At 64.7% G+C, this 11,078-nt stretch overlaps 3 protein-coding genes across 3 annotated transcripts; all 3 read left to right on the top strand.

Moving 5' to 3' along the window:
- Positions 1–1,712: 1,712 nt before the first annotated feature.
- On the top strand, positions 1,713–5,358 carry EMIHUDRAFT_250143 (hypothetical protein; the record flags this gene model as incomplete). The annotated part of the gene is made up of 3 exons (XM_005758218.1): positions 1,713–1,798; positions 4,344–5,114; positions 5,292–5,358. 3 exons carry the CDS (start codon positions 1,713–1,715, stop codon positions 5,356–5,358), a joined length of 924 nt encoding a protein of 307 aa, XP_005758275.1.
- Positions 5,359–8,332: 2,974 nt separating this feature from the next.
- EMIHUDRAFT_121420 (hypothetical protein) lies at positions 8,333–9,280 on the top strand (the record flags this gene model as incomplete). The annotated part of the gene is made up of 1 exon (XM_005758217.1): positions 8,333–9,280. One exon carries the CDS (start codon positions 8,333–8,335, stop codon positions 9,278–9,280), a length of 948 nt encoding a protein of 315 aa, XP_005758274.1.
- A 603-nt stretch (positions 9,281–9,883) lies between these two features.
- Positions 9,884–11,044, top strand: EMIHUDRAFT_372387 (hypothetical protein; the record flags this gene model as incomplete). The annotated part of the gene is made up of 2 exons (XM_005758216.1): positions 9,884–9,962; positions 10,894–11,044. A coding segment is annotated over exon 2 (151 nt), but the record flags the coding sequence as incomplete, so codon positions are not given.
- Between the last annotated feature and the right edge of the window lie 34 nt (positions 11,045–11,078).

The following is an 11,078-nucleotide window of genomic DNA, read 5'->3' as shown; positions in this document are numbered from 1 at the left end:
GCGGCGACTGGCGCGACCCGTGTGGTGGCGCATGCATCGGCCAGTTTGCGTACTCGGACGAGTCGTGCGACGAGCGGTGCGTGGTGGCTGAGGGCATCTACTGGGCTGTCACCAGCGCCCTCGGAGGCGCCTCTCGCGCAAGCACACAGCCCCAAGCAACACAGCCCCGCGCGCCGAGATCGCACGAGATCGGACGGTCGGTCGGTCGAGAACGGGCAGGCAGACAGAGAGCGACTGGTCGGGGGCGACACAACGCCGAGTCCCCCGCTGCAAAGGCTAGTGCGACACCGCCTCGCAAGTCGTGGGGTCAGACCCGAACCGGGGACAACACTAGACCAGACCGGAGGACTGGACAGGACTGGACCGAAAAGGACCGGACTCGACAGGATGCTGGGTACCGGACCGGGGAGCCCGCCCGAGAGCGGTGCCAAACGGTGACAAGACGGGCGCCTCTCAACTAGGCGCCTTCACGCACGCCATGGCCGAGGAGGCGCGGCACGAGTGGCTGATGGGCACGCCTGCGGGCGCGCCAGTCCTCCCGCTCTCAGGCTGCCCAAACAAGCGCTCGCTCGCCGGAGGCGCGCCCGCTCTCCGCCGCATGGCGCCCGAACTCTAGTCAGCGATGAGTTCACCAGTCATCTACTCCTAGGTGCGCCCGCCCTCTACCGCATGGTGACCGAGCGGACCGGCGAGGGGAGCCGCTGGCTGCCGTCCATGATGCCGGATGGGGCCTACCGCGGGCCGGCCGCTGTCTTCCGCCTCGTCCCGCCAAACAACGCTTCGAGGAGGCTCGGCGGCGGCGCCATCCGCCGGGGAGCCGAGGGCTAGCCCGAGCGGAGGCGACCGCGCGGGGCCGAGGGAGGCGCCTTTGAAGAGGAGTTTGGAGTGCGGGTTGTTTGAAGAGAGAGGTGAGAGGAGTCTGCTGTCAGTGAGAACAGCCGCACCCGAATGTGAAAGCTAGGGAAGGACCAAAAGAACATACAACCCAGTGTAAGGGAAAGAAAAAACCGAGCGAAGGCCCAAGGCGCTCAATTCAGGGCTTGGCACTTGGGGGGAGGCGGGAGCCGGGAGGGATATACGGCTCTATGGGCTAGCGTGTAAAGCGTAGTATCTAGTATACGGCCTACCTTGAGAACGGCATGGGCGGCAGGGCACGCTGTGGTGTTGAATTCTAGCCTCAAAGGCGCAGCGGGAAAGTCTTATTGAACAATTTTCTTTGAGAGAGGGAGCACTTGAGCACTTGGAGGCTCGCAAAAATCTTCTACAAACCGAACGATACACTCGCTTCCGAGCTCTCACGCCGCGCGTAGGGCCCTTAGGGGCCTAGAGAACACAACCCCCTCTCTCTTTTCTCCCAGTAAGCTAAAAGTACACAATTACAAAAGCGGCGGGCACGTCGCCACATTGCGCGGCGGGGTGGCTTTCAGGCCGTGCCGCCTGCTGCCGCCTGCTGTCCCCTGCTGTCCCCTGCTGTCGCCGCTGCCTTTTGCCGCCGCCGCCGCCGCCGCTCCCTTCCACACACCCCTCATGCACCCCCTCCCTCTTCCCCAGCACCTCCTCTCCCCTCGCCGCCCTCGCCCTCTCCTTTCACGCCCTCTTCCTCTGCCGCATCTTTTCCCAGCTCAGAAAAAAAAAACACCCTTTTGAACGAAGGCCGCCAGTTTGGTTGAGCTCTGCGCTGCCCCGCCGCCGCCGAGCGCGTCCGAGGCCAGATGGGCGACTCGCACGAGTCCACTGCGCCTCTCGAGACCCTGCTCGAGCGCGAGGAGCAGGCGCGCCCCGCCTCCAGCCATCCCGCGTGCGCTGCGTGCGCGCCACGCCAATCACAATCCCTGCTCGACCAAATTCCCATTCTACACCAGCCTGCCACGCAAAACTTTACGACCCAAACCGGCCCGCCACCAACACACAGCTCCTCCACACGACCCACAGAAGCACCCGCCGAGCCCTCTGCCCAATCCGCCGCCCGCTCACCGCTCACACCACACCAGCCCAACCAGCTCCCAGCCACTCAGCACACAACCAAGGACTGCCCACAGCTCCCAGGCCCAAGCGAGCCCCCCAATCAGGACAATCTCAGCGCGCTATACTCCGCCTGCCACGCGCGCTATACACCGCCCACGGAGAGACACGCCCCATCCCTGACGCACGCAGCAGCTCCTCTCCCCAACCAGGCACACCCCCACCCCTCCCACACACGCCACGACAGAACCCATCTCACAATCCGCCCTTCGGGGCGAGAGGTTACACAAGGAGCGCGCTTAAGCGCGCTCCTCCGAGCGAAGCTCGAGAGCAACCCAAAGTCTCCGACCGCCGACCTTACCGCCTCTCCCCACGTTACCCTCTGTCAGATGAATCTGTGCAACCGCGCGCTCCTCCGCAGACACCGCACGCGCCCGAGCAACGAAGTTCCTTCGCGAGATCGCCGAGAAGAAGCCGCCCGCCGGATTCTAGAGGGAGTGAAGCCCCTTATGCGAGGACTAGACCGCTGCTCGCAGAGGAAAGTGTGGCCCCAAAGTTTCTTTCATGTCCCTCACGCCATGTCAACCGTACTCCGGGCCATATTTTGCGTCGTACCAATAATGGAGCGAGGAAGAAAGGACGTACCAGTAGATCCCCCAGGCGCGACCCAAGCACCCACCACCGACACGGAGCGCCAAGATCCTCCTCCCTCCTGCAGCGAGAGCGACCAGACAGACAGTGACGAGTCCAAACCAGACCCTTCCACCCCCAGAATACAGCTCGCCATCGCCGCCGACCACCCCGCCGCTGCCGGCGCCGCCACCCTTGGCCCACACGACTGCCTGACGCCCTCCTCCGCCCTCGCCGCCACCGTTTCACGTAGCCTCCCCGCCACCCTCCCCCATCGATACACAGGAAGCCCTTTCACCCCACCCACCGACCCCGCCCAGCGCCCGCGCATGCCCCACAGCCCCGCCCGTCTACCCTCCGCCACCGTCCCCACCCCGATCGCCCTAGACGCGACCCTCCTGCTCACCCCCGCCGCCGTCGAGCACTCCCACGAAGAATCCCCCGCAATCTCCCCCCCCATCTCAGTCAGCTATCGACCCTCCCCCATGACAGAGCCACCACTCCACACCACCGCCGACCCGAACAAACTCGAGTCGCAGCCGACCCGCCCAAGCCCCGCCTCGGCCTCCCCCGACACCGCCTCCACGACCCCACCACCGCCCGACACAACCGGAACCACCACCGACACAAAACGTCGACTCTGCAGCGACCAGACAGACAACAACGAATCCAAGCTCGACCCTCCCACACCCAGAATACAGCTCGCCATCGCCGCCGACCATCCCGCCGCTGCCAGCGCCACCGCCTCCGACCCACATGACCGCCCGACACCCTCCTCCACCCTCGCCGCCACCCTGTCACATAACCTTCCCGCCACCCTCGCCCATCGACACACCAAGCCCCATCACCCTCGCCACCGACCCCGCCCATCACCCGCACATGCCCCACAGCCCCGCCCGTCTACCCTCCGCCACCGTCCCCACCCCGATCGCCCTAGAAGCGACCCCCCCGCTCACCCCCGCCGCCCTCGAGCACTCCCACGAAGCCACCTCCGCCATCTCCCCCCTCATCTCAGTCAGCTGTCGCTCCTCCTCCACGCCAGCACCACCACTCCACACCACCGCCGACCCGAACGAACTCGAGACGCAGCCGACCCGTCCAAGCCCTGCCTCGGCCTTCCCCGACACCGCCTCCACGACGCCTCCCTCCCCCGACACAACCGGAACCACCACCGACATGAAACGTCGACTCTGCAGCGACCAGACAGACAGCAACGAATCCAAGCTCGACCCTCCCACACCCAGAATACAGCTCGCCATCGCCGCCGACCATCCCGCCGCTGCCGGCACCGCCGCCTCCGACCCACACGGCTGCCCGACACCCTCCTCCACCCTCGCCGCCACCCTGTCACATAACCTCCCCGCCACCCTCGCCCATCGACACACAGGTAGTCCCGTCACCCCACCCACCGACCCCGCCCAGCGCCCGCACATGCCCCACAGCCCCGCCAGTCTACCCTCCGCCACCGTCCCCACCCCGATCGCCCTAGACGCGACCCTCCCGCTCACCCCCGCCGCCCTCGAGCACTCCTACGAAGCGACCCCCGCCATCTCCCCCCTCATCTCAGTCAGCTATCGCCCCTCCTCCATCCCAGAGCCACCACCGCGGCCCATTGTCGCTCCTGGGCCTTTCCATTCGATATTTTCGTACTGCACCTCCCTCGGACCCAATAAAAGGCGCACAGCAACACGTTGCTCCGTCCTTAGAAGCCGGATTCTGAGGAGGAGAAGCACCTTTTCTGCGTATCGCAGGGAAATGGATCCGCAAGCGCTCCACACCACCACCGACCCGAACACCTCCGCCAACCCGCGTGAAGCGCCGCCCGCCCCCCCCATAAGCCACACAGGGATGGAGGGATGGAAACGCGACCTCACGGAAGAGGGAATCGAACCCAACCCCGGCCCGCGGTATGTCACGAAAAATATGTATGTAACTAGTGAGACGACTCGAGATTGGTTCGAGATTGGGGCAGAGCGAGTGGGAGACTTTTCGGCGGTCGAAATGCGGCGGTTTGGATGCGTCCCCTTTGGGACGACCTGTTGGTACGACCTGTGGGACGACCTGTGGCAGCGACCGATGCCGTCACCGGACGCGGCGGCGAGGCACACGGGCGCCGGCGTGGCGCGTCGGCAGGCCCACCACGAGCGGATGCGCGACGAGCGCGCTCGGGAAGCGGCCGCGGGCGACGCGGAGCTTCCGCCGGAGGACGACGCGGTCGAGATGGCGAGCGCCGCCCAGCTGCTGGACAGCGTGGCGGAGGTGGGCCCGAACTACACCCTGCTGCGCAGCAAGGAGACGAAGGCGAAGCGGCGGAAGCGACAGCGCGAGGATGCCAGGGCGGCGCTCGACGGCCACACTGTCCTGTCCACCGGATCGCGCCTCGAGATCTTCTGCGACAGTGAGCGGTGGTACCCTGCGACCGTCATGGCGCGGGAGGAGGACGGGGACGGACGGATCGCGCACCAGGTCGAGTACGACGGCTACCCGGATCGGCGGTGGTGGCACATGCTGGACGACGAGCGGTGGCGAGCCGTCGCAGAGCAGGCCGGCGCAGGCGCAGGCGGCGCTGCCGCAGACGGGGATGGGGATGCGGCGATGGACCGCGCGGACGGCGAGCGGGGCGCCCGTGCCGCGGGCGACGCCGAGGCGGCCGAGGTGCGGCCGGCGCCGCCTCCTGTGCGCCGGGGTGTGCGGCGCAGCGCGCTGGCGGACGCCCTCGAGGCGGAGGATGACGAGCGGCAGGAGGAGGCCGCGTGCGGCGATTAAACAAAACAACTCTCTCTCACAGCAGACAGGCTCGACACAGGTGCGAACTGGCGCGTGCTAGTACTATCACCGGCACACCAAAAAAAGAAAAAAAGCACAACCAAACCTCCTTCCCAGGTTACCCCTGCCAAATGTCGCCGCTCTCGGGGCATGCTATCCTGTGTAAGCAGGGCAGGTGGGGGAGGGGGGCAGTCCCTCTGGTCTGATACTGGTGTGGTTCTGTCCCCAGCGTCGGAGGCAAGGGCGAAGCTAAGAATATTTAATTTTTTTGTAACTCTGACCGAGGTGGGCTTTCGGCTCCATTCGCACAGCGGTGCCCCACGCGGCGCGTAGGGCGAGGATGAGGCGTCGAAGCGTGTACTTGTGTCTGGTGTTGTGGCCCTGCTGCTAAGCAGCATCGCCAGTCTTCCACGTTGGGAGAGGATACTCGTAGACATAAAAAAAGAACACAGGCAGCGCCCAATCACGGCAATATTCCTCCAGGAGACGGCGCTCAGAAAAACAGCAGAGCACAGGTTAAAAGCATCCGCCCACGGCTTTGAGCTCTTCGCCGTACCGCTATGTGGAGGGAACACGGACGGCATCTGGACGGGGTCACCACAGAGCCGCCCATACACCAGAGGAGGGACGGCTATACTCATCCCGAAGGAGAAGATAGAGCTCCTACCAGGGGAGACCCACCACGACGCTACTGAACGGATGAGGCGCTCGACCAAAAGACTCCGAGACGGCCGAGGCATCTCGATCCAAGCCATCATCGACGGACGCGCTCTGAGACTAGCCTCCGTTTACGCCTTCCCGGGATCCGAAGCGAACAAACGCCCAGATTTCTTTAAGCACGACCTGCGCAGCTTCCTAACAAAGAAAACGGTCCTCGGCATCGATGCTAACTGCGTCCCCGACCCACAACTTGACGTCCGATCAAACGCCCAATCGCCGTACGAGAACGCCGGAGCCGACGAACTCGAAGATGTCCTCAGCCACTACGGCCTGGTGGATGTTGCGAGGGAGTGGCTCGGGGATCAGCCCTTCTTCACCTCCCACCACAACACATCGAGTGGCCCCACCTCCACGCGCATCGACCGAATTTACCTGCCGACCCTCGATGGACTCTCCGCCGTACACGAAGGGGGGGTCCATGACTTTTTCGCTAGAGATAGAGACGCCGCGATACTAGACCACGAACCGGCCGTGATCCGCACCACAGAAGCAACGGGAGAAAGGGGCCATGACGTCGCCAAGATTGACACGAGAGTATTTGATGACGCCGCCTTCAACGACGAGATCAACACAGTTTTAGAGGAGTGTGAAGAAGCTAGCACGACGTCGCCGCCACCCTGTCACATAGCCTCCCCGCCACCCTCGCCCGTCGATGCACGGGAAGCCCCATCACCCTCGCCACCGACCCCGCCCGTCACCTGCACATGCCCCACAGCCCCGCCCGTCCACCCTCCGCCACCGTCCCCACCCCGATCGCCCTAGACGCGACCCTCCCGCTCACCCCCGCCGCCCTCGAGCACTCCCACGAAGCCACCTCCGCCATCTCCCCCCTCATCTCAGTCAGCTGTCGCCCCTCCTCCACGCCAGCACCACCACTCCATATCACCGCCGACCCGAACGAACTCGAGACGCAGCCGACCCGCCCACCCCCCGCCTCGGCCTTCCCCGACACCGCCTCCACGACCCCACCACCGCCCGACCCGACCGGAACCTCCACCGACAAAAACTGTCGACTCTACAGCCACCAGACAGGCAGTTACGAAAGCGAGCTAGACCCTTCCACACCCAGAATACTGCTCGCCACCGCCGCCGTCCACCCCGCCGCTGCCGGCACCGCCGCCTCCGACCCACACGATCGCCCGATACCCTTCTCCACCCTCGCCGCCACACTGCCACATAGCCTCCCCGCCACCCTTCGCCCATCGACAAACAGGACGCGCCCTCGCCACCGACCCCGCCCATCGCCCGCACATGCTCGGCACGCCCCAACTCCCCACCTGCCTACGGGCGAGAGTCCCCCACAGCGCCTGATCCGACAGACGCTCCGAGCATCGACCCGAGAGTACCAGAGAGGGGAGGGGAGGAGAGTCTGGGGTGGGGGGGGGGGGGGGTGCCCCCCTGAACACTGCCACCTGCAGGAATCGCCTGCGGGGGGATCCCCATGGGGGAGGGGCTGCCGACCCGCTCGGCCCCCCCCTGGAAGATTTCCCCAAGGGGGGCTCCCCCTCCCTCTCCTCCCGCCAAGCACCAACAGTCTCGAGGGGTGGGGAGAAGAGCCAGGCAGAGAAGGGGAGAAGAGCCAGGCGGAGAAGGGGAGAAGAGCCGCTAGGCGGCCTCCCTCTCCCCCTCCGCCACCAGGCCTCCCTCTTCCCCTCGCTGCCCAGGCCTCCCTCTCCCCCTCCTCCCACCGTGCACCGAGCGGCAACGTACTAAACGCACTATCAAACTATTAGCCTAATAATGCACCTAATTATTAGAGGTACCTCTAATAATTAGGTGCATTATTAGGCTAATAGTTTGATAGTGCGGTCTCGAGGGGTCAGCCGCTTGCCGAACCACCTCCTGAGAAGGGGGGGTGGACGTACGCCGGCGGCATGAGGGCTTCAGCCACGCAGCTACCAAGGGAACGCGACCCACACAAAGCACCAAAGTTAGGCATACCCCCCGGCGCAGTGTCCCCCGCTATGTGTCGCCGTTCGTCGGGGCACGCTATCCTGTGCAGTCAGGGCAAGTGGGGGCGGGGCGGACAGCCCAGGAGCGTGCTCCTGGGATCTCTCCGCCCAGTCCGGGGGTGCGTCGAACCTTCCATCACCCTGTCGGAAGCGGCGTGCCGGTGGGGGCACGTCCGGGTTTTGGAAGTAAAGATATATTACTTCTTTTCCCAGCTCATGGGCCCACTAGGTCTCACCATGCATATACCCGCGCAGGTACAACCCGCGACTTTACGCGACGAGGCCGAGCCCGAACGCGTGAGATGGGACCTCTCGCGCTGCTGCTGATGCACACGGCCTCCGCCACGAGTCATGTGGAGGGCGTGGACCCCGCCCCCAATCCCCCAGATGGGGCGCGCTTCCGGCTGCGCCCCATCTACCAAGCTGTTCCGAACCCGACTGCCGTCAAGGGCGACCAGCCGGGCAAGTGGCATGGCCAGAGGGGGCAAGACCGGACTGTGAATACTCTCATGCCGTCAAGAGCGACAGCGAGGCGCCGGCGATTCTTCATCGACCTGGCCGCGAACGCGTGGCTCAGTCTTTCCAACACACGTGCGCTTGAGCGCGACTATGGATGGGAAGGCCTCTGTATCGAGGCCAACCCCATGTACCACGCCGACCTCCTCTCTCGGAGGAACTGCACCGTCGTCGGAGTGGCCATCGCGAGCACCGAGGACACTGTGCAGTTCGTCGCATCCCGCAAAGCTCTCGGTGGGATCGTCGGTGCCGGCATGGATAATAAGCAGGCAACGAACACGAGCGAGATGAGAACGATCCCATTCTCGCGGATTCTTGAAGAATTTAAGGCACCAAAGACCATCGACTACTTGTCTCTCGATGTTGAGGCGTGCGTCCGTCCGGACCCCCATCCATGCTCCGACCCCCTCACGCGCGCTACGCCACACACCTCAGTCGCCGTGCTCACACCACGACCGAAATCGCAGGGGGCGGAGAGCCTCGTGATGTCCTCATTTCCATGGGACTCATACACCATCTCCGTGCTCACCGTTGAGCGGCCCAAGCCGGACCTCGTGCAGATGCTCCAAGCGCACGGCTATGTTTGGCAGTGCAACCACGGCACGTTTGGCGACGAGCTGTGGCTTTCGCGGAAGGCCCTCGAGTCGCAACACGTCCAGAATATGCTCGCGCGGGGCATCCAAGGCTGCTGCAAGCCCCGCTCGCACACAGAGTACAGGAGCTGCGCGCAGTAGACCCAAAACAAGACGAATGAATTTGAGTCGCTCCGCCGGGAGCGTCTCTCACAACAACATTCCTGACTCAGCGTGAATGTGTGTGCCTCCGGTGCACGCTTGCGCCGTCCTGCTGAAGCGCTCGCTCGCGAAAGACATTGGATCTCTGGATCAGGTTCATGGCGTACACGCTACACGTGAGATATCTTCTGCTGCTCTGGGAGAGGCTCTGCGCCGACCACAAATACTATTTGGTATTTCACGAAATACCCTAGAAACAGAGTTGCGCAGAGGTGCTCACAATGGTGTTCTCAACAGTCAACACACAAGCCTCGTAGGGGGTACGCAGGGTGCTGGGGGCAGCCTCGAAAGGCGGCAGCTTCTCCCGCCGCCCGGGCCTGCCGCCTGAGGCGTTAGTCGACTCGGAGATGCTCGAGCGCTCCTTCGCCGAGCTGGACGCGTGGGATGAGTGGTTGGAGAACGTTGACGCCTTTCATCCACAGTTCATGCGCTTCCCGCCATTTGTCGTGGTCTCCTACGCTTGGGGTGCACGCGAGCACCCGGATGCTGATCCCGGCGTAGACCCCCTGGCGCGAATTTAATATTTTTCTGCGACAGCCGAGAGGGTTTCATGCAAAATGGCGGATATTTGGGGCAGTTTGCTCCCTCCTACGGCCGTGCAATAGAGCGCCTCGGCTCTCCGGCGCGCGATGCTCCACCCTCATGCACTGCTGATGGAGCATCAAGCGATTTCTGACCACTGCGCTGCGCCGTGTGCTCAGGAAAGGGAACGAACGCTCCTCGGTGCCTTATAAGCGCCGATTGACCCGGAAGACCGACAAGCGCGTGCGCGGCGCGCGGCGCGCAAGCGGCAGCTCGGCTCCCACGGAGGCCCCAGCCACCACGCCCTCTGTGCCGCCTCTCCCGGCAGCCCCTGCAGAGGTAATCGAGGCGGCGCTGCCGACAGCACCGGCAGCGCCTCGGACCATGAACCCGGAGGAGATGGACCGCGGCTGGTGGATAGACAAGTCCCGGCCCACCGCTGTGTTCGCCAAGTCCTTCGCGTGCCGCGCACGCTTGCGATTGCGACGTGGCCAAGCTTGACTCCGGCCTGGCGGCCGTGCAGTGCATGTTCGCGGAGAAGGGCGACTGGGAGTTTCGGGCCAATGCGGACGCTGCCTTGAAGCGCGAGCTCTCCCCGGATGCGTACGCCGCGCTTCTCGCCTTTTGGACGCGGGATGGCGTCGCCGAGGCTGTGCGCCGCATCCATCTCGGCGCTGCCTTGGCACCCGCCGTCTCCGCTGCGCCGACCGCCTCCGCTGCGCCGACCGACTCCGCCGCGCCGTCTGCTCCCCCCCTCCCCACCCCTGTCGCTCCGCCCGCGTCCTCCGAGCCTTTCTATCTCGCCATCGACCCGGGCTCCTCCGCCGACTCCCACCTCGGCTTTGCACGCTTCTACTCCACCGGCGGTTTCGTCTCCCGCATCGCGAGGCCGGCTGGCTCGATCTCTCGCGCGCCGTGCTCGGTTCGACCTGCACTTTCAAAAGGACGGCCTCGACACGAACGAGTCGGGTTCGAACAGACTTGCGCCGCTGCTGGGCGCGCTGCCCGCCGTCTTTGCCGGCTCGCCGCAGATGGTCTTTTTGGAGGACTACTTCGTGAACCCCGATTACCCGAACGGCATCGACCTCAACATTGAGGTGCGCGGGCTCGTTAAGGCGCACACTCGCCCCCCGATAGACTGCGTGCACGAATACTACCCGCAAACCTGGAAGGCGGGCATCGGTCTGCCAGGAGATGAGAGCCGCAAGGACAAGAT

Source organism: Emiliania huxleyi (genome assembly GCF_000372725.1).
Source record: "Emiliania huxleyi CCMP1516 unplaced genomic scaffold EMIHUscaffold_878, whole genome shotgun sequence".
Classification (NCBI taxonomy): domain Eukaryota; phylum Haptophyta; order Isochrysidales; family Noelaerhabdaceae; genus Emiliania; species Emiliania huxleyi.
Note: the sequence above shows the minus strand (reverse complement) of the source record. Positions and strands in the feature narration are given on the sequence as shown.